Source organism: Sceloporus occidentalis, unplaced genomic scaffold (assembly GCF_023333645.1).
Source record: "Sceloporus occidentalis isolate IW3139 unplaced genomic scaffold, rSceOcc1.0.p SCAF_12, whole genome shotgun sequence".
NCBI classification, from domain to species: Eukaryota; Metazoa; Chordata; class Lepidosauria; order Squamata; family Phrynosomatidae; genus Sceloporus; species Sceloporus occidentalis.
Genome location: NW_028316992.1, coordinates 14129212 through 14155926, shown reverse-complemented (window position 1 = coordinate 14155926; position 26715 = coordinate 14129212). Strand labels below are relative to the sequence as shown.

Sequence of the window (26715 nt, the reverse complement as noted above, 5' to 3'; positions counted from 1 at the left end):
CCTGGGTGGGGAAAGAATTGTATGAAACTGAAATAAATGCAATGGGTGCTTGGCAAAAATACCTCAGACAAACAGGATTGTCACACTGGCTCTTAGGTCCTTCTTGGCTCTGAATTCTGGTCCCATTCACAAGCCAATGTATAGCACAGTCTGAAGGCAACATTCCCAGAGCTCAACAATAACATAGCAGAGTACAGAAGCAAATCTCCAGATATAGGCATTGGCAATGCACTGACCACTTTCCACACTTAAAAATAACTGACACACAGTTGATTTCCTCCAAGTCCTTGGAGGTTCTTTAGCTTGCGTTGCAATATAAAACAAATATTTGCAAGCTCTCCTCTCTTTCTGCCATCAACTTCACAATCTCTTCTACACCCAACACCAACCCACATCGATCCGCATGTGCGCTGTATACTGTATTGCTTGTGAGTCATCTCCTGGTGCCACACAGCATGAAGCATCCTCTGCAGTTAGCTTGCATCATGCCATGTGCTCTGACTCAACACTCTCTGGCAGTCCCACAGGAAATGATGCCACTTTTCAATTAAAATAGTTTTACATATATTTAATGAAATATTTTTCACTGGCCTGACTATCTCCTTCTACTCATTTCCTCATGGCAGTTCCCCTTCAGTCTCTTCTTTGGTAGCTCCTATGAGTAAGAATACAATCATTATATGGATTTGGGGGCATCCAGAATAGGTTTATGCTCAGGTCACTCAAACCAACTTTATTAATTTAATCTCAAATAGGGAGGAGTGAACGTGGGGCTAAATCTTGGGGTAACACTTTCCTGTCTTTACACTGTGATTCACTCATTCTCCTCTTTTACAGAAGAATTTGTCAGTCACAAGAGAGTCCACACAAGAAAGAAGTCACATAAATGCCAGCATTGTGGGAAATATTTTGCTTACAGGTCAGTCCTAGCCATGCATCGGAGAGTCCACACAGGAGAGAAGCCATACAAATGCCAGCATTGTGGGAAATGTTTTACTTCAAAGGCATACCTAGTGAAACATCAGAGAATCCACACAGGAGAGAAACCATACAAATGCCAGCATTGTGGGAAATGTTTTACTTCAAAGCCACACCTAGTGACACATCAGAGAGTCCACACAGGAGAGAAGCCATACAAATGCCAGCATTGTGGGAAATGTTTTCCTCAGAAGTCACACCTAGTGACACATCAGAGACTCCACACAGGAGACAAGCCATACAAATGCCAGCATTGTGGGAAATCTTTTACTTCAAAGTCAGACCTAGTAAGACATCAGCGAGTCCACACAGGAGAGAAGCCATACAAATGCCAGCAATGTGGGAAATGTTTTTCTTCAAAGGCATACCTAGTGACACATCAGAGAGTCCACACAGGAGAGAAGCCATACAAATGCCAGCATTGTGGGAAATGTTTTCCTCAGAAGTCACACCTAGTGACACATCAGAGACTCCACACAGGAGAGAAGCCATTCAAATGCCAGCATTGTGGGAAATGTTTTTCTTCAAAGGCACACCTAGTGAGACATCAGAGAGTCCACACAGGAGAGAAGCCACAGAAATCCCAGAAATGAACTAACACTCTTTTTGTCACTAAGGAATGCCAAAAATATATTTTCAATCCAGCAGTGCTAAGAAAAGACTGTTGTGATTTTGTTTGTAATGTTTGTCTGTCCATATGTCTATGTTAAGGTTGTATTTTGTTAAGATTGGGTTTTAATTGCTAATTGTATAGATAATGACTTTGGGTTGTAAATTTGGCTGCGGATTGTGGGTCGTGGTATAGGTTAGGCAGATGGAGGGCTGGGATTTATTACAGCTGGTTAAAATAGTTATGGGGATGATAGCTTTTGGAATTTGTGGGATGTTGGCTAAAGAAAGTTGGAGGCAGAAAGGGCCTAATTTCAGGAATGGCAAAGGGGGCCTTGTTACCTGTGGGGCATAGACTGTGGGAATTGGGGGGGGGGGGCTAGGTCTGGAAGAGGGTGGAGTTTTAGGTTTGGGGGTTTTAATGTCTTGTTTCGATGGGAGTGTGCAGTTCTGGCTTAGACACTGAATTTCTATGTGTTCGCAATAAAGTTCTTTGCTATTTCAACACACTGGACTCTTTGATGCACAGAAGTTCTGAATTTGCCCAAAACTGACCCTTTCTTCTCTCCTCAGTCCTCAGCTCCATTCCCAGCCATAAGAACAGCAGAGGCAAACACACAAACATCCAGGATACACAGGGACAGCTATATTTCCAAACTAGAGCCTTCCTTTCATGCCTTTCCCTCCTGAGTCCAGCTCTGCACCTTGGGCTCTATTGTGGTCTCCTCAAAGGAAGAAAGGAAGGAGGGAAAGAAGGGGAGGCCGCTGAAGCCCAGGCACAAACCTTTCTTTCCCACAAAGACCGCCAGCAGAATAAGCAGTAGCATCTCGGCCCTGGCGATCCTGCGCATGCTGAGGAGGGGCCTTTGGGGACATCTATGTATGCACAGTCTCAGCCCCTGAAGCCATTGCTGCCCTCATAGTCTATTCTGAGGAGGGATGGAAGTGGGGAGAGCCCTTGTTCATTCATATAAATGGCTGGAGGGTCTTCTGGGAAGCCTTTGGGGGTTATAAGAAGGAAGGTTTCTTTGGGGATTCTCCCCCCAAAGAAAGGCTGGAGGCCTGCCAGGCCTCCTCTCCCATTTTCCTTCTCTGCCCCCTCCTCGGGGGATTCCTTTGGGCCCAACTACTTGGGGGTTATTATGAGAAGAGGGCAGGGGGGACCCTTGGAGAGAGACATGGCCATGGAGGGGAGGGGGATCCAAAGGTAAAAAGGGCTTTGAGGAGCCCCCTCCCTCCTGGAAAGTGGGGCAGAGGAGAGACCCTCCCTTCTGATGCCTCATTTGGGGAAGAATTTTGTGCCAAATAGCATCACTCAGGATAGCATTAGATATAACATTTTGGGGGGGGAGGATAAGTTTTCTCCAGAGTCCTGGGGGAGGGGGCCTCTGGGGGGGGGGAGAAGAGCCAAAATCTAGGCCAAAGCCAAGAGGAGGGAGACGGAGGGATCTCAAAGCTCTGGCAATCCCCTGGCAACCTGGGAACTAGGTTTAGAGGCTCATACGATCTGGATTGGGCACCCTCCCTCACATACTTACCTTTTCCTTCACAAAACCCCCGTAGAGGAGGACCAACAGAGAGACCCACCGCCCCAGAAACATCCCCCCCCCCGGTTCTGGGAGCATACTGAAAGGGCCTTGGACCCCCTTGAAGGATGTAATAATAATTATTATTATTATTATTATTATTATTATTATTATTATAATTTATATTCCATCTTTTCTCAAAGGAATCAAAGCGGATTACAGTAATAAAATGACATACAATTTAAGAAATACAATTAAATCCCCCAAACCCCCAACCCTCCTCCCAATTATAAAAACATTAATTGACCCTTAAAAAGCTATTAAACAGCAAGAAAATTTAAAACATCCAAAACACAATATAGTAAAAAGGTTGGCAAGAGTAAGGGGCAGGGGCAGGGAGAAGCAACTCAATAGATCTGTTCTAGTCTGGAAAGGCCTGCCGGAAGAGATCCATATTAATAGCTTTCCTAAAGGCTTCCAAGGTAGAAATAGGACGGATCTCATCCGGAGGTCATTCCAGAGCCTGGGAGCTGCTGATGAGAAGGACCTCTGGGTCACCGCTGAAAGTCTGGTCTTCTTGAATTGTAGCCAGTTCTTCCTAGAGGACCTGAGTCTGAAGGTGGAAGGTATGGGAGGAGGCGCTCCCACGAGAAGTCAGGACCCAAGCCATGGAGGGCTTTAAAGGTTAAAAGCAACACCTTGTATCTTGCCCAGAAACTAATGGGCAGCCAGTCGAGGGATTTAAGAACCTGTGTAATGTGGGCAGTTCTAGAAGTGTCCGTAACCAATCTGGCTTCCATATTCTGTACCACTTGAAGTTTCTGAACTTGGAACAAGGGTAGCCCCATGTAGAGTGCGTTACAGAAGTCGAGCCGAGAGGTGACCAGCGCATGTGCTTCTGTTACAAGGTCTCCCTGCTCCAGGAAGGGTCTCAGTTGGCGTATCAGCCGAAGCTGATAACAAGTGCTCCTGAGCGTCGCATCCACCTGAGCCATGAGATGAAGCGATGAATCCAGGAGCACTCCCAAACAGCGGACAGAGTCTTTCAGGGGAAGTGTGAACCCATCCAGAACTGGCTGACATAACTCCATTCCCGGATTAGGAGTCACTATTACAAGTATCTCCATCTTACCTGGATTCAATTGTAGTTTGTTTTCCCTGATTACTGCATTAAGACAGCCATTCAGAGGAGAGACATCATCCTTAGTCAATTCATCCGTCTGAGACATAGTGAAATATATTTGGGTGTCATCAGCATACTGATAACACCCTGCCCCATGTCTCCGGATGATCTCACCTAACAGCTTCAGGTAAATGTTGAATAGCATTGGGGACAGAATCGCGCCTTGAGGGACGCTTGACTTGAGCTCCCTCTTGGACGAACAACTGTCTTCAAGCAACACCATCGGGAATCTGCCCGCGATGTAGGACCTGAACCACTGGAAAGCAGTGCCCCCAATTCCCAAGTCTTCCAGAAGGATACCGTGGTCAATGATATCGAAGGCCGCTGAGAGGTCCAAGAGCACCAGCAGGGTCACACCTCCCCATTTCAAAGAGCTATGGATGCTCAGATGGAGATCATTGACTGAGGTAACCATGGCAGTCTCAGCTCCGTAACCTGCCTTAAATCCAGTTTGAAATGGATCTAGAAAATCTGTTTCTTCCAAGACTGCTTGGAGTTGAATGGTGACTGCCTTCTCGAATACCTTGCTGTAATTCTTTCTGTCCAGGGGGTCAAGGGAAGACTTTTTAGAAGTGGTTTAACTACCGCCTCTTTGAGGCAAGATGGAAGACAGCCTTCCCTCAAAGATGCATTCGTTATGTTTTTAGCAGCATCTTGATTATTATTATTATTATTATTATTATTATTATTATTAACCTTTATTTATGAAGCGCTGTAAATTTACACAGCGCTGTACATGCAGTCTTTTTAGTTAGACGGTTCCCTGCCCTCGGGCTTACAATCTAAAAAGACACAACACAGAAGGAGACGGGAGTGGTGGAGGGAAAGGGTAAGAGGTCCAGCAGTTCCTCTCTACCTCCAAGGCCTGGACCAAGGCAGATGGACTGGAGGGAGGGCTTGGCTTCATCATGGATGGTTAATCATTTTCCACGGAAAATACATACTCTCAAGTAGGCCGTTCAGGTATCTCGCCCCTGAACGGCCAACCAAGACGGGCAAGGATCGAGAGAGCAAGTCATCTTTTTCATACTCCCAAGGAGCTTGCCCACATCCTCTGTACTAACTGACTCAAACTGATCCAGAATAACAGTATAGGCGGAGGTGCAGGATACTTCTCCTGTCGCCTCTGTCCTAAGGCTGGCATCCAAATCGGCTATTATGTGGAAATTTTGTCTGCGAAGTAGTTATTAAAAGGATCATAGCAGGCTTTTTAGGTTCTAAAAAAGAGTTCAGGGTGGGGGGCATTTGAGTCAAGTCCCTTACCACCCTGAATAGCTCTGCAGGACAAGACTTTGCAGACGCAATAGATGCAGAGTAGAAGGACTTCTTAGCTGCATCTATTGCCACTCCATAGGATTTAAGAAAAACCCTTATCAGGTATGAGTCGATATTTCTGCCAGTGGCACTCTAGCCGTTGTCCAGCCCCCTTCATTATTCTGAGATCTTGAGTATACCACGAATTGCGATTTGAAGCAGATTGGAAAGGGCGCTTGGGAGCGATAGTTATAGCTCTGGTAAGACCGTTGTTCCAAGTATTGACCAGAGTTTCAACAGAATCGCCAGCATTACCAGCCATCAAACCCTCTAAGGCCTCTGGGAACCTAGTGGGTTGCATCAACCTTTGAGGGCGGACCATTTTAATAGGTCCTCCACCCCCGACAGGGGGAATAGTGGCCTTCAGCCCGACCTTGACCAGGAAATGATCCATGGTCCATGACAATGCGGAGATATTGACTACCTCCACCCACGGATCTGCCTGTTCCGTACAGACGAGCACATCGAGAGTATGACCTGCACAGTGCATGGGCTCAGAGACTATCTGGGAAAGGCCCATGTTTGTCATGCTGACCATGGACTCCTGAGCTGCACCAGATACGTTCGTTAAACCGGCCTCGAGGGGGATGTTGAGGTCGCCCAGGACTAAAAGCCTAGGCGACTTCTGCAGCAGCTCCGAGACCAGTTGTGTCTGCTCCGCTAGGGAGTCTGTTAAGCAACGGGGTGGACATTAAACCAACAGAATCCCCAGACTTTCCTTAGTCTTTAAGCTGAGGCAAATACATTCAATGTGGTCCATTTTACAGATCGGTATCCTGGCCAAAGCAAGATTGTCTTTATGGACCAAAGTGACATCCCCTTACCTGCTCACTGACGGAGAACCCGGCTGGTAAGGCCTGAGCCCAGGTGGCAGAGCTCTCATCACCCAGCCAGGTCTCTGTGAAACAAACCAGGTCAGCCTCTTCGCCCAGTAGGAGATCATGGACTATCTACGTTTTATTTTTGACTGACTTAGTTACCATCCTTTAGACACATGGCTCCAGTTTCTCCACATCCTTTTTGAATTGTGGTGCCCAGAACTGGACACAATATTCCAGGAGGGCTCTGACCAAAGCAGAATAGAGTGGTACTATTACTTCCCTTCATCTAGACACTATACTTTTATTGATGCAGCCTAAAATCACATTGGCCTTTTTAGCTGCCGCATCACATTGTTGACTCGTGTTCAACTTGTGGTCTACTGGACTCCTAGATCCCTTTCACATGTAGTTTCATTCAGCCAGGCGTCTCCCATCTTATGTCTTATCTTTTGTCCAAGATGCCCGTTTGTCCACTTCCGCCACCTCCAAGACTTTCATCAACCATTGCTCTACAGAGGGAATTTCTTTTCGTTTCCAGTATCTTGCAGAGGTTATTCTGGCACATGTAAATAAGGAAAACAACACTTTCCCCCAAGTTTTGCTTAGTTCATCACTTATCATACCTGGGAGAAATGTTTCTGGATTGAAAGTTATTGGGATCTTTAATTCTATAGTTATTGCTTTATATATTTTAATCCAGTATTGTTTGGCTGTTTTACAAGTCCACCAGATGTGAAAGAAAGAGCCTACTTCTATATTGCATTTCCAAGAGAGTGGCTTGCTTTTTTTATTCTTACACATACAGTCAGCCCTTCTTATACACGGATTTTTATACACGGATTCAAGCATACACAGTTTGAAAATGTTTTAAAAAAGTATAAATTTCACATATTAAACCTTGATTTTCCATTTTTTATAAGGGACACGGTTTTTCTATGTCATTATATTTAATAGGACTTGAGCATCCACGGATTTTGTTATCCACGGGGGAACTTGGGACCAAACCCCAGCGTATAACAAGGGCCCACTGTATATGCGATGATCTTTTGTGGAGACAGGTGCCACCTATATAACATTTTAGAGGTGTTTTCTCTTAATTCTTGATTAATCGTGAACTTAGTTCCCTTGCAAACGTTTCCCCCATTTAATATAGTCAATACTGTGTCCCACGTTCTGTGCCCATTTAATCATGCTTCCTCTGATTATTTCTTCTTCAGTATCCCACTCTAGTAGCCTTTTGTAGTTTCTAGTTATCACCTTTCTCTCGCCCTTTTCTACTCTTTCTTCCCACTTGGGTTTCTTATTATTAATTCCAGTGAGTCTTTCATCCGTTTTCCATCTCTCTCTCAACTGTCTATATAAATACCAGTGGCAATTGATTCCCACTGCCTTCAACTCTTCTTGGGATTTTAGCTCTTTCTTTCACCAAATCTGAATATTTGATCCATTTAGTCCTGGGTATTCTTTCCTTGCTCAAGAAAGCTTCCTGGGGCGAGCAAGCTAGTAGTAACTGTTGAGAAATTCTTGGTCTTAGTTTTCCCCATACATACAGCATAGCCTTTCTTAATATGTGGTTTTGGCACTCTTTGTGTACTTTACATTGACTATAAACCAAATACCCACGTAGGCCGAATCTTAAGTTATCCCCTTCTAACACTATTAACTTGTCATCTTCCAGTAATAACCATTTCTCAATCCATACCAACACTGCAGCATAATAATGCAAAGTTAAGTTTGGTAAACCTAATCCACCGCGAGCTTTATCAGCATACACCATTTTTGCTTTTATTCTAGCTTTCTTCTTTTCCCACACAAAACTCAGGGTTTCTTTTTGCCACATGTTTAGAGGTTTAAAAGAGTGCAATATCGGTATTGTTTGGAATAAGAATAACATCTTAGGCAATCTGTTCATTTCTATCACTGAAACTCTGCCCAATATAGAAGCCTTAAACTCCCCCACCTCTCTAAGTCTTTCTTGATTTCTCTCCACACTGTTTCATAGTTATTGTGATAAAGGTCTACATTTTTACTAGTAATCCATATTCCTAGGTATTTAGTTTTCTTTTCTCACCGTAAATCCACTTATCTCTTCTCCTCTTTTCTATCCAGATTCTTCGTCACCATAGCTGCCTTATCTTTGTTTACTTTGAGGCCTGAGACCTTTTCGAAGTCCGTTAGCATTTCTATTAGTTTTTCTATACTTTCTGTAGGGTTTTCCAATATGTAGACAATATCATCCGCCAATATACGCATTTTATATCCGTGATTCCTAACTTTCATAACTCCTATTTGTTTTTCTTCTCTAATTCTGTTATTTTTTTAATTTTTAAATTTTATTGAGTTAAAAAGAATAATACATACTAATGCATACACATACAAAAACATATAATACACTACACATAAAACATAAAACAACATAAAACAACATACAAATAACATAACATACAAGCATCTAAATCGATTCTCTCCTCTCTCTCTCCTTCCATCCTATCCACTCTACCTTTAGACATCTACTTACAGGTAACATGACATCTAACATACAAGTTGACTTCCTAACTACCAGACATATTCTTGTTGACCATATTTGTCTATCAATTGTTCAGTGTTCAACTTTGATTATCCTTTTCAAAAAAGAAAAAGAAAAGACTTGACTAATGACAAAAAAGAAGACCCTACTTTCCGCCTTACCACTGCCGAGAAGATGTTGAGAGTGAACTGCTCGTTCGAGCTATAGTGGTTTTACATCAGACCTATAGTAACTTCCTTACCCCACTCATTTTCAAAAAATGTTCTCACTTTCTTCCAGTATTCTAGATGTTTATCTTTACACATATTGTTTGACTTTAGTATTATAATGTCTATCCCCATCACTTCATATACTTTCAATAGCCACTCATCGCACGATGGTCTTTCCTCACTCTTCCATTTTTGTGCATAGCAAATTCTTGCTAATGAAACCATATGAAAAATTGCCCTCTCATCTTCTTTTCTGGTTCCTTCATCCAACATCCCTAATAAATACAGTTCCGGCTTGGGCACTAAATCTGTTCCCATTATCTGATTAATCGGTTTATTAACCATCTTCCAAAATTGTTTTGCTTTACTACACTCCCACCATGCATGAAAGAAGGTTCCCTTTTTCTTTCTGCCTTTCCAGCATTTATCTTTTTTGGTTTTATAAATTTTGGCCATCTTGTAGGGTGAAAGATACCAGAAATACATCATTTTAAAGAAATTGTCTCTAATATTTTGTGAAATAGTTAGGTTTTTTTGGTCTTTCCACACCTTTTCCCATTGATTTAGCATAATTGGGTGACCTATGCATGTAGCCCATTTTACCATCTGACTTTTAACTGTCTCTTCTTCCATTTCCAAGGATAGCAATATTGCATATACTTTCCCAATTAATTTGGCATTATCTAAATACAAAATTTTGCTCAATTCGATTTTTTTGACATCCAATTCGAACCCGATTGTCTTTTTGTCCATTTTAAATCTCTCATAAATTTGCCTATATGTGAACCAATTAATATTTGTTTCCTCAATTAGTTCTTCTCTTGTTTTCATTCTTACCTCTTCTCTTGTTTTTACCCACAGGTCTTCATCTCTTAGCCATCCAATCCCCTCGCTCGACTCTTTGCTACAGATGGCCTCGTGTGAAGAGACCCAGCCGCAAATCCTAGGTAAGGTATGTCTTTTATGTTTGTTCCACGTTTCAAAGAGGGGTTTTCTAATGGCATGGTTTGTAAATGATTTGCTAAGTGAACTGTTTCCATAAACCAGATAGCAATGCCATCCCACATTAAGATCATCTCCCTCCAATTCCAACAACGTTTTGTTTGACAATGTCATCCTTTCTCTTACCCAAACTAAACTACATGCTTCTGGGTTAACTACTCCATTCCAATCTCCCATAATTAAAGTCTTTTCATAATTAAGCTTAGATAGCTCCTCGTTCAAATTCATATAAAACTGGTCCTTTTTATCCAATGGGGCATAGATGCCCACCATCAAACATTTTCCATTCTGTAGTGCTACATCTAGGCCTAGGTATCTGCCTTTTTGTCTTTAAATACTATCTTCGCTTTAAGTCTGTTATCAACATAGAAGACCACACCATTCTTTTTCTTTTCATTAGCTGACATATATTCATTTCCCAACTTTCTATTCTTAAGTAATCGATTATCTTTTTCTTTTATATGAGTTTCTTGTAAACAAATCACGTTTGCACTAAGTTTTTTGACATAATGAAACACTTTACTCCGTTTTTGTGGAGAGTTCATACCCCCATGTTCCATGATAATATTTTCATTTTTTCCAATTTGTCTCTTAATTTTAATTCTATATTTATCTTAGATGATCTAATAATACCTTATTCTCTAGATCTCTCCTTCCTCTTCCTCCGAAAAGGAGCCATTGTTGAGTATCCTTTGGGTTCGTCTGGTCAACCAATTACAAATCCATGTAACAGTTGCCTTGTCCATATTCTATGATGTGGGGTGCACTATAAACCTTTCAATAAATGAACAGGGATTGCAATCCTACATATACATATCATCTTTTTGGATGCCAGAAGGTTCCTCTCATTCTTCAGAGCAAGAAGCAACACCTCAGCTGCCTTCTAGAAGATAAAGCAAAAAGGCTTCCAAAAGGACTGAAGCTTTGGGCAAGTCACACTCTCTCAGCCTCAGAGGATGGCCATGGGAAACCCATTCTGAAGGAACCTGCCAAGAAAACCCCTTCAGAGATTCCCCTCCGGTCACCATAAGAGCTGGAAACAACTGGAAGGCAGACCCCAAGAACAACATTGGAAAACAGGTGCAAGTCTTGCCTTGGGCAAGTGCAATGACTGGGCTCCAGTCAATGGAGATCTTCTTCAGGCAGTAAAAGGAGGTTTATGAAAATACAGAGGGACATCACTGCTACGGAAGGCTCTCTTGACCAATCACAGACCAGGATAAAGGTTCTTCTGGAAGCTTCCGTGAGAAGGAGATATAAGGCCTGAGAGACCAAGAGACAGTTGGGGGGATTGTGTCGGTTGGAGATCGAGAGAGAGAGAGAGTTAAGGAGTGGATCTTGGAAGTTAGTCTCAGAATCGGACACTTGGGTTTATTTGTTTTTTTAATAGCTTGTATGAATGGAACATTATATACTTACAAATATTGTACCTGCAAGGTTCTTAATATCTTGTATAACTGATATTTTAGTTATATTTTGTTATTTATAATGAATATCTCCTTAGAGTATCTACTACTTGAAGGAAGGAAGGAAGGAAGGAAGGAAGGAAGGAAGGAAGGAACTATTAACAATGTATCTGGTCAAGAAGACATGGGTGTTGTAGCCCTCAATTCAGAGGGATTGGAGGGGGCTTACTGCAGGGCAGGGCCCCCTCCTCTCTCTGGCCATGTGGATGCTGGGAGATCCAGTCCAGAAAATACACTTTAAATCCCATTGGCAAGAGAAAAGGGTACTACAGTCGGCCCTTCTTAGACACGGATTTTTTATACACGGATTCAAGCATACACGGTTTGAAAATGTTCCAGAAAAGTATAAATTTACCTTGATTTTCCATTTTTTATAAGGGACACCATTTTGCTACGTCATTATATTTAATGGGACTTGAGCATACACGGATTTTGTTATACACGGGGGATCTTGGAACCAAACCCCAGCGTATAACAAGGGTCCACTGTACTGCCTTTCAGATCCAGTTTGCCCCAAATCCTTTATGAGGCCAGAAGCCCCTTTGTTAGGAAGTGAACACCGAATATCTCAGGAAGGCTCTAGATCTCCCAAGGCCCCCTCCCTCCAGGACCTCCTTCCACTCTTCCCCTCAGTCGCTCTCTCTCCCCTGATGGCCTCAAATGTCAACTGCCAAGCGCTCAGACAGAGGAAGCCATTTTGTGCTCCACTGGCTATTTTGTGTTTCTGCTGCCATTTTGTGTCTTGGCAGCTGTTTTGCGTTCCAGCGAACATTTTGTGTTCTGGTGGCCATTTTGTGTTCTGGAAGCATTTTGTGTTCTGGCAGCTATTTTGTGTTCCAGCGGCCATTTGGTGTTCTGGCAAAAGTTTTGTGTTCCAGCGGCTGTTTTGTGTTCTGGCAGCCATTTTGTGTATCAGAGGGCATTTTGTGCTGCTTATTCCTGCATGGCACAAGGAGGCTGGAATGGATGACCCTTGGGGGATCCTTTCCAACTCTAGGCGCTCGGATTCTCTTCTCTCCTGAGTTTATGGAGGGCTAATGACTTTTGTGCATCAAACTCAATTGGCACCGATTACAGAAGTGTGTCCTATCCTCATTTGGGGACTTTCGGCCTTCGCCTTCCCCAGTTCAGCCTTTCTTGACCAAAAAGAATTTTGCAGAACTTAGAAGCTTCCATCTTTTTCTGGGCTCAGAACAGGTCAATATGGGAAGTACTTTGTGGTCCAGGCCTCTGGCCACTCTGTTTGGGCTCCCTTCCGACTTTGATGCCCTTATATCCTCCATTAGGGATTCCCTAAAGGCCTCCAACTGCCCACTGCAATGCGCTGATGCGGAGGCAGCCATTTTGTTCTGGCAGCCATTTTGTGTTTTGTCAGCTATTTTGTGTTCTTGTGGCCATTATGTGTTCTGGCGGCCATGTTGTGTTTTGGTGGCCATTTTGTTTTCTGCTGGCCATTTTGTGTTCTGGTGACCATTTTGTTTTCTGGCGGCCATTTTGTGTTCTGGTGGCCATTTTGTGTTCTGACGGCCATTTTTTGTTTTGGTGGCCATTTTGTGTAGTGGTGGCCATTTTTAATTTTGGTGGCCATTTTGTGTTCTGGCAGCCATTTTGTGTTCTGGCGGCCATTTTTTGTTTTGGTAGCCATTTTGTGTTCTGGCAGGCATTTTTTGTCTTGGTGGCCATTTTGTGTTCCGGCAGGCATTTTTTGTTTTGGTGGCCATTTTGTGTTCTTGCAGTCATTTTGTGTTTGGGTTGCCATTTTGTGTTCTGGTGGCCATTTTGTGTTCTGGCAGCCATTTTGTGTTCTGGTGGCCATTTTGTGTTCCGGCTGCCATTTTGTGTTCTGGTGGCCATTTTGTGTTGTGGCAGCCATTTTGTGCTGCTTGTGACTGTGGGGAATAATGTTCCAGAACCTTCTCTGAGCCTCAGTTGAACAGAGGCATCTCTTTCTCTCCTGAGGCTCCAGAGTCAGAAGGAGGCCAGGCTCCTTGGGCCAAAAGGAAGGAAGTGTGTCCTTTGTGTGTCTTTTGTGTCTCTTTTCTGAGAGGGTTTTCTTGTTACACAGCTCTGCTCCTTCTGGGGAACATGGGTTTTAAAAGGGATCAGAAACGGGGAGGATAGTTTTAATACAAGCCTTATTCTTCTTTTTCACAATCATTGGGCTTTGGCTTCTAAGAGGAGGCTAGTCCCCCAAACAAGGCCAAAAGTGGCTCCTTTGGGAGGTTTTAAACGTCTCCCCAGTTTTCTTATAAATAGATTTTTATGCATGAAGAAAGTTGACAAACCAGACCATCTCATATTACCAAGAATGAAAGAAACAAATATAGAAACAAACAACAAAAAATAAGGATTAGACAGAAAAGCAAAGTGCTTATTTTTTGAAAAGTAAAACCATTATTAAGAGGGTAAAACCAGACTTGGGTGCTTGTACCCTTTTACACTTAGAGGAAGGGCCTGAGGAAGAGGAGGAAGGCTCAGAGGAAGAGCCTAAGGAGGAGGAGGAGAAGGAAGCCTTAGAGGAAGGGCCTGAGGAGGAGGAGGAAGGCTTAGAGGAAGGGCCTGAGGAGGAGGAGGAGGAGGAGGAAGGCTTAGAGGAAGGGCCTGAGGAGGAGGAGGAGGAAGGCTTAGAGGAAGGGCCTGAGGAGGAGGAGGAAGAGGAAGGCTTAGAGGAAGGGCCTGAGGAGGAGGAGGAGGAAGAGGAAGAGGAAGGCTTAGAGGAAGGGCCTGAGGAGGAGGAGGAAGGCTTAGAGGAAGGGCCTGAGAAGGAGAAAGAGGAGGAAAAGGAAGGCTTAGAGGAAGGGCCTAAGGAGGAGGAGGAAAGCTTAGAGGCAGAGCCTAAGGAGGAGGAGGAGGAGGAGGAGGAGGAGGAGGAGGAGGAGGAAGGCTTAGAGGAAGGGCCTAAGGAGGAGGAGGAGGAAGGCTTAGAGGAAAGGCGTGAGGAAGAGGAGCAAGAGGAGGAAAAGGAAGGCTTAGACGAAGGGCCTAAGGAGGAGGAGGAGGAGGAGGAGGAAGGCTTAGAGGAAGGGCCTGAGGAGGAGGAGCAAGAGGAGGAAAAGGAAGGCTTAGAGGAAGGGCCTGAGGAGGAGCAAGAGGAAGAAAAGGAAGGCTTAGAGGAAGGGCCTAAGGAGGAGGAGTAAAGCTTAGAGGAAGGGCCTGAGGAGGAGGAGGAGGAGGAGGAAGGCTTAGAGGAAGGGCCTAAGGAGGAGGAGGAGGAAGGCTTAGAGGAAAGGCGTGAGGAAGAGGAGCAAGAGGAGGAAAAGGAAGGCTTAGACGAAGGGCCTAAGGAGGAGGAGGAGGAGGAGGAGGAAGGCTTAGAGGAAGGGCCTGAGGAGGAGGAGCAAGAGGAGGAAAAGGAAGGCTTAGAGGAAGGGCCTGAGGAGGAGCAAGAGGAAGAAAAGGAAGGCTTAGAGGAAGGGCCTAAGGAGGAGGAGTAAAGCTTAGAGGAAGGGCCTGAGGAGGAGGAGGAGGAGGAGGAGGAAGGCTTAGAGGAAGGGCCTAAGGAGGAGCAAGAGGAGGAAAAGGAAGGCTTAGAGGAAGGGCCTGAGGAGGAGGAGGAGGAAAGCTTAGAGGAAGGGCCTGAGGAGGAGGAGGAGGAGGAAGGCTTAGAGGAAGGGCCTGAGGAGGAGGAGGAGGAGGAGGAGGAGGAAGGCTTAGAGGAAGGGCCTCAGGAGGAGGAGGAGGAGGAGGAGGAAGGCTTCGAGGAAGGGCCTGAGGAAGAGGAGGAGGAGGAAGAGGAAGGCTTAGAGGAACGTCCTGAGGAGGAGGAGGAAGAATAGGAAGGCTTAGGAGGAGTAAGTGGAAGGCTTAGCGGAAGGGCCTGAGGAGGAGGAGGAAGAAGAGGAACGCTTAGAGGAAGGGCCTGAGGAGGAGGAGGAGGAGGAAGGCTTAGAGGAAGAAGGCGAATTAGAAGAAGAAGCAACTTCTTGGCAGAATACTTTTTGGTTGTTGCTTATTATTATCATTCAATTTTATTTATTTATTTATTTATAAAGTTTTAAAAAGACTTATTTATAAAGATAATCTCAGGGAGTCTCTATATCTTCAGATCAGGAAAACTTTTAGGTGTTGTTAAGGTTTGGAAATGCAGTTTGGGGTCCCTTCTGGCTTTGGGGTCCTTTCATCCCCCATTTTGGGTTCCCTGAAGGCCTCCAACTGCCAAGCGCAGAGGCAGAGGCAGCCATTTTGTGTTCCGGCTGCCATTTTGTGCTCTGGGGGCCATTTTGTGTTCTGGCAGACATTTTGTTCTGCTTGTGACTGTGGGGAATAATGTTCCAGAACCTTCTCTGAGCCTCAGTTGAACAGAGGCATCTCTTTCTCTCCTGAGGCTCCAGAGTCAGAAGGAGGCCAGGCTCCTTGGGCCAAAAGGAAGGAAGTGTGTCCTTTGTGTGTCTTTTGTGTCTCTTTTCTGAGAGGGTTTTCTTATTACACAGCTCTGCTCCTTCTGGGGAACATGGGTTTTAAAAGGGGTCAGAAACAGGGAGGATAGTTTTAATACAAGCCTTATTCTTCTTCTTCACAAACATGGGGCTTTGGCTTCTAAGAGGAGGCTAGTCCCCCAAACAAGGCCAAAAGTGGCTCCTTTGGGAGGTTTTAAACCTCTCCCCAGTTTTCTTATTAATAGATTTTCAGGCAAGAAGGAAGGAGACAGACTGACCATCTCATATTACCAAGAATGATGTATACAATCATACAAACAAACAACAACAACAAAAAGAATAAGGATTAGACAGAAAAACTGCTTATATTTTTGAAAAGCAAAACCATTTTTACAGGATAAAAATTCGACTTGGCTGCTTCTATCCTTTTACAACAGACCTAGGTTTTATCTGCATTATAGAAATGATCCGGATCGAAGCCGGTTTAAATCTGCTGGCTCCATCCTATGGAATCCTGGGATTTGTAGTTTGTTGTGGCATGAGAGCTCTCTGGCAGAGAAGGCTAAGTGTCCCAAAGGCAAAATCCCAGGATTCCATAGCACTGAGCGGTTAAAGTGGTGTCAAAGTGCCTTATTTCTACAGTGCGGATGCAGCCTTCTTGGGAAAGGGGCTGATGGTGGGGAAAAGCACTGGGGACTCTGGAGGTTTCAGCAGATTATTTGTTCATTTATTTATGATGCACTGATTTCACATCTAGCTACAGGGACATAACCAGGGCCCTCTCCAAATTCCCATCCCCTAATCCAGTGATGGTGAACCTCTTAGAGGCCGAGTGCCCAAACTGCAACACAAGACCCACTTATTTATTGCAAAGTGCCATGTCCCTCTGGCTTTCTAGTAACAAACTCTGGCAAACTCTGTGCTGGGGCGATGGAACATGTGCACACAGAGAGGGCTCTGAGTGCCACCTCTGGCACGCGTGCCATAGGTTCACCATCACACTCTAAGAAGTCATGGAGTATCTGTTGTGTAGGGGAGCTAGGTCCAGGGGGCTTTGTTTGGTGCAGAGGGAGGAAGGGCATGCCCACCTCTGCATCGGCCCAAAGGAGGCATATGTCACCTGCGTATATAACCAACAGGATGCTGTTCTCTATGTCTTTGAGTGCTGCAGGGTTTCTCACCAAGCAGATCCTAACCCTGGTCCCTTTTCTCAGGAACCTCATCTCGGCCTCCTTGGACACGGCTTTGGGGCCTCTCTTCCTGGAAGTGACCCAAGTGCAGGACCACCAGCAACCCCTGTCCACCTGATGGCCGACACAGATGCCAAGCGAAGGGAGTTGGGCTCCAACAAAAAGAGGCTGCCGAGGTACAATAGCTCTTCGGTGAGTCACTATCCTAATAGCTTCATCTGTGTCACTGCTGGGTCAATTTATGAAAGGAAGCAAATAAAATACTGCCTGAGTTTGGCAGAGACAGTCCTGGTTAATCCTCTGTCACCCCATTATTTCGGGGGCTTTTAAAATGTCCTGGTTTCTTTCTCCTCCTCCCACTTTCCCCTTTCTTCAGCTCATTTCAATTTCTGCATAAGGAGTGCCAAGGAGTTTGCAGCCCATCAACTCAAAAGTGGGGAGAGGAGAGGAAAGAAGGAAGATATGGCCCTTCCCAGGAGGCTGAAGCAAAAGCAAACTGCTGTGCCCTTCCTAGTTTGCGTGATCTTCCTCATAAACAACGTTGGCCATCTTCACTGCCTTCTGGGTTGCTTGTCCACGTGTGTCTTGCTTTTCCAATCTGTGAAATGTTGGGGGCTATTTGAGAACATCTCTGGATCTAAATATGGGGTGGGCCCAGTGGCCCTCAAGCCCAGAGTGCTCCCCAGAACTGTTATTAAAAACGACGTTTGCCTCTCAAATGTGGCAAGAAATATCTAAATGCACCATAATTCTTTGGTGACTAAATGTACTGTATGTGTTGGGATAGTCAGTCTCCTAATCCATCATCAGTATCCCAGCCATAGCCTAAATTATATTGTGTATTATATTGTATATTATATTGTAAAGATTCAAGATAAACTCAGTCTCAAAGGCAGTAGCTTTTTTCTTGCTGACAGAATTTAAAGTTTATTTCCTGGACTGAATTCTAAAGTGATCAAATAATATTTGGATGCACCATGTGTTTTCCTCCCCTTTTGCTTAGTCACTCTGTGGATGAGGGCTATTTTCTGTTGCAGGTGACCTTTGCGGATGTGGCGATATATTTCACTGAGGACGAATGGAAACTGTTGTCGAAGAAGCAGAGAATTATGTACAGTTATATAATGATGGAGAATTATGAGAATGTGGCCTCTGTGGGTAAGGAACCGGAATCCACTAGCTTTATAGAATCATAGAGATGGAATAGACCACAAGGGCCATCCAGTTCAACCCACTTCTGCCATGCAGGAATACACATTCTAAGCACTATCCAACCTCCAGTAGTGGAGGCTCTTAACTGACTGGTTTGTGAGCTTTGGGTGGCAGACATGCCCCCGGGGGGAGAGGCATATGTGAACAGTGGAGAATAAGGCAAGAGGTACCTTGGCAGCCAGACTGTTTAGGGGCTGAAGGGGGAGGAAAGGGTAGGAGTGTGGAGATAGTTAACGATGGAGGGAAAAGGTTTAGACACTTCAGAGACTGCTTAGACATGTTAATGGGCGCTTCTACCTGAGTTTCTCAATAGACCTTTTGGTGCAAGCAAAGGACTTTTTTATTCTGAAACTTAGTTCCGCCCCCAGATATCACACCAATTCTAGGATTTTGTGGGAAGACAGCATGGAGATTAATGCATTTCTCACTGAAATGGTACTCAGCACATCTCTGAGTATGTTTCCATCTTTTTTGGCCCTCTTCCAGCCTTTTGAGGCTCTGGAGAGGCTTCTTGGGGAAAAGACCTCCCTTGGCCCTGCAATGGCTCAGAGAAGGCCCAACAGTGTCAAAATGGCCTCCACTTCCCCAAAGGGATGCAATACTTAGGGTCAAAACATGATTCCTGTTTTATGGCAATACACTGTGCAGTTGCCCCTGAGATACCCTGGGGGCCCATGTGATGCCCCCCCCCCCCAATGCCCAACAGTAGCCCAGCCCTGTCTTAGAGATGTCTTAAGACTGTTTTAAGGCTGCTCCCTGGTGCTTGATCCTCACCAAAATTTGGACCAGGTCCCATCCCCCTTGCTGTGTCTTTCCCATTGGGTTATTTCTATATTGATTATTCTACCTTTCTCAACAAATGAGCCTCAAAGTGTCTCTTTTATGCATCACATAAATGGGTGTGTATCTGTGATAGAGAGAAGGAGCAAATGTGAAAAATAGAAAGGCAGGAAAGAGATGGTGAAGGTGAAATGCTGAAGCAGTGCAGATGAGCAAGAGGGAAGGTTGGAGAGTGGAGGGAGAAAGGGAAGGGGATTAGGCTGGGGGGGGGGGATGAAATGAACAGATATAGGATGGGGGACACCTGGCTGAATGAAACTACGTGCGAAAGGGATCTAGGAGTCTAAGTAAACCACAAGTTAAAGATGAGTCATCAGTGCGATGCTGCAGCTAACAAGGCAATGCGATTTTAGGCTGCATCAATAGAAGTATAGTATCTAGATCAAGGGAAGTAATAGTGCCACTCTATTCTGCTTTGGTCAAGCCCCACCTGGAATACTGTGTCCAGTTCAGGGCACCACAATTCAAAAAGGATATGGAGAAACTGGAGTGTGTCCAAAGGAGGGCAGCTAAAATGGGGAACGGTCTGGAAACCATGCCGTATGAGGAACGGGGCTTAGAGAGCTGGGAATGTTTAGACTGGAAAAGAGAAGGTTAAGAGGTGATATGATAGACCTGTTTAAATATTTGAAGGGATTTCATATCGACGAGGTAGGACACTTCTTTTCTGTTGCTCCAGAGACTAGAACGCAGAGCAATGGATGCAAGTTACAGGAAAAGAGATTCCACCTCAACATTAGGAGGAACTTCCTGACAGTGAGGGCTGTTCGACAATGGAACAAACTCCCTCGGAGATGTTGGTGGAGTCTCCTTCCTTAGAGGTCTTTAAACAGAGCCTGGATGGCCATCTGTCGGGGATGCTTTGATTCCTGCATGATAGAATGGGGTTGGACTGGATGGCCCTTGTGGTCTCTTCCAACTCTATGACTCTAGACCTCTGGGAGCCAGGAGGGAAAGGCAGGAGCAAAGCCAGGATCGCCTAGCTCTGTGCGGAAAGGAAGGGACCTCTGGAAAGGGCCAGGAGAGGGGCCTTGGGGATTGGTATGAAGCCTCCAACCTGATAGATTTTAATAATAATAATAATAGTAATAATAATAATAAGTTTTATTTGTATTTCCCCCCCTCTCACAACAGATCGAGGTGGTATTGCAACCATAAAATAGCCACAAGACAACGATAGCATCCAATTTACACACAGTAAAACAACCAGTCGCAAAAAACTCAATTTGGGACAAATAAAAACATCATTTAAAATGCACAATTGTTATCAGAAGTGGGATTTTCCCTTAAGTTCTTTACAAGAGGTCGGGTGGGTAAGCCTGCTGGAAGCGATCCGACTTAAGTGCTTTCTTGAAAGCATCCAAGATGGTGATAAGAGGGATCTCCTCCAGCATGTTGTTCCATAACTTGGGGGCCATGGCTGTGTACGCTGTGTGAGAAGTTGTTCTTAGACTGCTCTTTGTTCTGAGAGGGTGGGGCAGATTGTGTAGGGAGAGGCGTTCCCTCAAGTAGCTCAGGCCCAAGCCATGTAGGGCTTTAAAGGTAATAACCAACACTTTGTATTGCACCCGGAAGCTAATTGGCACCCAATGTAGAGATGTTAGAACTGGTGTTATATGGCCTGACCTAGATGTTCCGGTGACCAATTTGGCTGCTGCGTTTTGAACTAACTGAAGCTTCCGAACTTGTTACAACGGTATCCCCATGTAGAGCACTGAACCTCAGAACTGAACTTGAAATCAGGCCCTTGTTTTCATACATATAAAGGGTTCCATTTAGGAATTGTGAGTAATGTCTGTACAGAGAGGAAAAGGTAACACAATAATCCCTTTTTCTCTCATGTTTCTTTTCCAACCTGAGCTTGCTTAGTTCCGTGGTTGATTCCAGAGGCCCTTTGTCACTCGAAATGCTGGAGTCTGGGTAGGACACCCACAAGTGCTATGCTTTTAGGGGAATTTCATACAGTGGTACCCCGGGATACGAATTCACCGCGTTACGAAATTTCCGGGGTACGAAAAAGTTAGATTTAAAAAAACTGTTCCGGGTTACGAAGATTTTTTCGGGTTACGAAAAAATTTTCGGCGCGAAATTTAAATGTGAAGCGCGGCTAGCGGCTTTCCAGCGGCTTTCCAGCGCCTTTTCGGGTTGCGAAATTTATCGGGTTACGAACGGCGCCGCGGAACGAATTAATTTCGTAACCCGAGGTAGCACTGTACTTAGCTCAAAGGAAAGAGTGAGGCTACAGTGACCCCGGGATTCATCCCAACTATACCAGACCCAGAGGCACATAGAACTCCAGAGGCATTTCGAATAGGTTTTTGTGTTTTATTTAGGGGAAAGCAAAATACACGCATACACACACATATACACATATAGGTGTTCACGCACACACACAAGAACTGGGTAACAAAGGTGGGGGTGGTGAATAGTGTAAGGCTTTGCTAATGGTAATATCTAGATTCCAATTGCTGAGGGTCCAGAAAGGAGAGAGAAGTCAGTAACTCCAATGGCAAGTGGGGCTGGCGAGTGTAGTGAGGTGTTTAGCCATTGCACTGAGCACTTTCCACACTTAAAAATAACTGACACACAGTTGATTTCCTCCAAGTCCTTGGAGTTTCTTTAGCTTGCGTTGCAATATAAAACAAATATTTGCAAGCTCTCCTCTCTGACTTCCATCAACTTCACAATCTCTTCTACACCCAACACCAACCCACATCAATCCGCATGTGCGCTGTATACTGTATTGGTTGTGAGTCATCTCCTGGTGCCACACAGCATGAAGCATCCTCTGCAGTTAGCTTGCATCATGCCTTGGGCTCTGACTCAGGACTCTCTGGCAGTCTCACAGGAAATGATGCCACTTTTCAATTAAAATAGTTTAACATATATTTAATGAAATATTTTTCAATGGCCTGACTATCTGCTTCTACTCATTTCCTCATGGCAGTTCCCCTTCACTCTCTTCTTTGGTAGCTCTTATGAGTAAGAATACAATCATTATATGGATTTGGGGGCATCCAGAACAGGTTCATGCTCAGGTCACTCACACCAACTTAATTAATTTAATCTCAAATAGGGAGGGGTGAACGTGGGGCTAAATCTTGGGGTAACACTTTCCTGTCTTTACACTGTGATTCACTCATTGTCCTCTTTTACAGAAGAATTTGTCGGTCACAAGAGAGTCCACACAAGAAAGAAGTCACATAAATGCCAGCATTGTGGGAAATATTTTGCTTACAAGTCAGTCCTAGTCGTGCATCGGAGAGTCCACACAGGAGAGAAGCCATACAAATGCCAGCAATGTTGGAAATGTTTTACTTCAAAGGCACACCTAGTGACACATCAGAGAGTCCACACAGGGGAGAAGCCATACAAATGTCAGCATTGTGGGAAACCTTTTACTTCAAAGTCAGTCCTAGTGAGTCATAAGAGAGTCCACACAGGAGCAAAGCCATACAAATGCCAGCATTGTGGGAAATGTTTTTCTTGGAAGTCAAACCTAGTGACACATCAGAGAGTCCACACAGGAGAGAAGCCATTCAAATGCCAGCAATGTGGAAAATGTTTTTCTTCAAAGGCACACCTAGTGAGGCATCAGAGAGTCCACACAGGAGACAAACCATACAAATGCCAGCATTGTGGGAAATGTTTTTCTTTGAAGTCTGACCTAGTAAAACATCAGAGACTCCACACAGGAGAGAACCCACACAAATGCCAGCATTGTGGCAAATGTTTTTCTTCAAAGGCACACCTAGTGAGGCATCAGAGACTCCACACAGGAGAGAAGCCACATAAATGCCAGCATTGTGGGAAATCTTTTACTTCAAAGTCAGACCTAGTGAGACATCAGAGAACCCACACAGGAGAGAAGCCATACAAATGCCAGCATTGTGAGAAATGTTTTTCTCGGAAGTCACACCTAGTGACACATCAGAGAGTCCACACAGGAGAGAAGCCACACAAATCCCAGAAATGAACTAACACTCTTTTTGTCAGTAAGGAATGCAAAAAATATATTTTCAATCCAGCAGTGCTAAGAAAAGACTGTTGTGATTTTGTTTGTAATGTTTGTCTGTCCATATGTCTGTTCATGTTAAGGTTGTATTTTGTTAAGATTGGGTTTTAATTGCTAATTGTATAGATAATGACTTTGGGTTGTAAAATTGGCTGCGGATTGTGGGTCGTGGAATAGGTTAGGCAGATGGAGGGCTGGGATTTATTACAGCTGGTTAAAATAGTTATGGGGATGATAGCTTTTGGAATTTGTGGGATGTTGGCTAAAGAAAGTTGGAGGCAGAAAGGGCCTAATTTCAGGAATGGCAAAGGGGGCCTTGTTACCTGTGGGGCATAGACTGTGGGAATTGGGGGGGGGGGCTAGGTTTGGAAGAGGGTGGAGTTTTAGGTTTGGGGGTTTTAATGTCTTGTTTGGATGGGAGTGGGCAGTTCTGGCTTAGACACTGAATTTCTATGTGTTCGCAATAAAGTTCTTTGCTATTTCAACACACTGGACTCTTTGATGCACAGAAGTTCTGAATTTGCCCAAAACTGACCCTTTCTTCTCTCCTCAGTCCTCAGCTCCATTCCCAGCCATAAGAACAGCAGAGGCAAACACACAAACATCCAGGATACACAGGGACAGCTATATTTCCAAACTAGAGCCTTCCTTTCATGCCTTTCCCTCCTGAGTCCAGCTCTGCACCTTGGGCTCTACTGTGGTCTCCTCAAAGGAAGAAAGGAAGGAGGGAAAGAAGGGGAGGCCGCTGAAGCCCAGGCACAAACCTTTCTTTCCCACAAAGACCGCCAGCAGAATAAGCAGTAGCATCTCGGCCCTGGCGATCCTGCGCATGCTGAGGAGGGGCCTTTGGGGACATCTATGTATGCACAGTCTCAGCCCCTGAAGCCATTGCTGCCCTCATAGTCTATTCTGAGGAGGGATGGAAGTGGGGAGAGCCCTTGTTCATTCAGATAAATGGCTGGAGGGTCTTCTGGGAAGCCTTTGGGGGTTATAAGAAGGAAGGTTTCTTTGGGGATTCTCCCCCCAAAGAAAGGCAGGAGGCCTGCCAGGCCTCCTCTCCCATTTTCCTTCCCTGCCCCCTCCTCGGGGGATTCCTTTGGGCCCAACTACTTGGGGGTTATTATGAGAAGAGGGCAGGGGGGACCCTTGGAGAGAGACATGGCCATGGAGGGGAGGGGGATCCAAAGGTAAAAAGAGCTTTGAGGAGCCCCCTCCCTCCTGGAAAGTGGGGCAGAGGAGAGACCCTCCCTTCTGATGCCTCATTTGGGGAAGAATTTTGTGCCAAATAGCATCACTCAGGATAGCATTACATATAACATTTGGGGGGGGGGGGAGGATAAGTTTTCTCTGGAGTCCTGTGGGAGGGGGCTCAGGGGGGGGGGGGAGAGAAGAGCCAAAATCTAGGCCAAAGCCAAGAGGAGGGAGATGGAGGGATCTCAAAGCTCTGGCAATCCCCTGGCAACCTGGGAACTAGGTTTAGAGGCCCATACGATCCGGATTGGGCACCCTCCCTCACATACTTACCTTTTCCTTCACAAAACCCCCGCAGAGGAGGACCAACAGAGAGACCCACCGCCCCAGAAACATCCCCCCCCCCCGGTTCTGGGAGCATACTGAAAGGACCTTGGTCCCCCTTGAAGGATGCAATAATAATAATAATAATAATAATTTATATTCCATCTTTTCTCAAAGGAATCAAAGCGGATTACAGTCATAAAATAACATACAATTTAAGAAATACAATTAAATCCCCCAAACCCCCAACCCTCCTCCCAATTATAAAAACATTAATTGACCCTTAAAAAGCTATTAAACAGCAAGAAAATTTAAGACATCCAAAACACAATATAGTAAAAAGGTTGGCACGAGTAAGGGGCAGGGGCAGGGAGAAGCAACTCAATAGATCTGTTCGAGTCTGGAAAGGCCTGCCGGAAGAGATCCATATTAATAGCTTTCCTAAAGGCTTCCAAGGTAGAAATAGGATGGATCTCATCCGGAGGTCATTCCAGAGCCTGGGAGCAGCTGATGAGAAGGACCTCTGGGTCACCGCTGAAAGTCTGGTCTTCTTGAGTTGTTGCTGGTTCTTCCCAGAGGACCTGAGTCTGAAGGTGGATGGTATGGGAGGAGGCGCTCCCACAAGAAGTCAGGACCCAAGCCATGGAGGGCTTTAAAGGTTAAAACCAACACCTTGTATCTTGCCCAGAAACTAATGGGCAGCCAGTCGAGGGATTTAAGAACCGGTGTAGTGTGGGCAGTGTCCGTAACCAATCTGGCTTCCATATTCTGTACCAATTGAAGTTTCTGAACTTGGAACAAGGGTAGCCCCATGTAGAGTGCGTTACAGAAGTCGAGCCGAGAGGTGACCAGCGCATGTGCTTCTGTTACAAGGTCTCCCTGCTCCTGGAAGGGTCTCAGTTGGCGTATCAGCCAAAGCTGATAACAAGTGCTCCTGAGCGTCGCATCCACCTGAGCCATGAGATGAAGCGATGAATCCAGGAGCACTCCCAAACAGCGGACAGAGTCTTTCAGGGGAAGTGTGAACCCATCCAGAACTGGCTGACATAACTCCATTCCCAGATTAGGGGTCTCTCTGTCTTACCTGGATTCAATTTGAGTTTGTTTTTACTCTTCCAGTCCATTACCGCATTAAGACAGCCATTCAGAGGAGAAACATCATCCTTAGTCACTGCATCAGTCTGAGACATAGAGAAATATTGATAACATCCCACCCCATGTCTCCAGATGATCTCAGCCAGCAGCTTCAGGTAAATGTTAAATAGCATTGGGGACAGAATCGCGTCTTGAGGGACGCCCAACTTGACATCCCTCTTGGACAAACAACTGTCCCCAAGCGACACCATCTGGAATCTGCCCAAGATGTAGGACCTGAACCAATGCAAAGCACTGCCCCCAAAACCCCGCTCACCCAGGCATTTCAGAAGGATCCTGTGGTGAATGGGATCGAAGGCCGCTGAGAGGTCCAAGAGCACCAGCAGGGTCACACTTTGTCAGAACCAGTTAAGATCAAGTAGAATATTAGACATACATAGTTACTTAATATTCACTTCATGTATTCAGCTCATATATGATCACTGTTGTATGTTTAATATATATATTGATCTAGATAGTTCTCTGTGTTGAAACATTGCATAGTGTTGGGGGTTGGGAAAATAAGGTTGAATATTAAGGGTGAGGTTTGGCTTGTGGATAGGGCCCTGCTAAGGGGTTTGGAAAGTGGGATAGAAGGTAACGGTTCTCCAACTGTAAGGCGGCTGTTTGCCGTGAGGATTGAGTCCTGGGTGGGGTTTTAAAGTGGGAACTTTTCCCTGTGCCTTCAGATTCTGCAAAGACGTGCTTGTGGTTACTTCTGCTATGCATCTTACAATAAACTTTCATGTTTTACATTAAGTTGGTTGTGGGTCATTAGCCTGAGGTTCTCAATTCTCA

At 45.0% G+C, this 26715-nt stretch overlaps 1 protein-coding gene across 1 annotated transcript in view; it reads left to right on the top strand.

The window, feature by feature from the left end:
• Nucleotides 1-26715, top strand: part of LOC149305313 (uncharacterized) — a 119348-nt gene that overhangs the window by 13997 nt on the left and 78636 nt on the right. The window contains exons 2-3 of the mRNA XM_089478031.1: nucleotides 838-1551; nucleotides 22454-23209. Coding sequence (XP_089334157.1) covers nucleotides 838-1551; nucleotides 22454-23209 — 1470 coding nt within the window. The remainder of the gene's footprint in view (nucleotides 1-837; nucleotides 1552-22453; nucleotides 23210-26715) is intronic.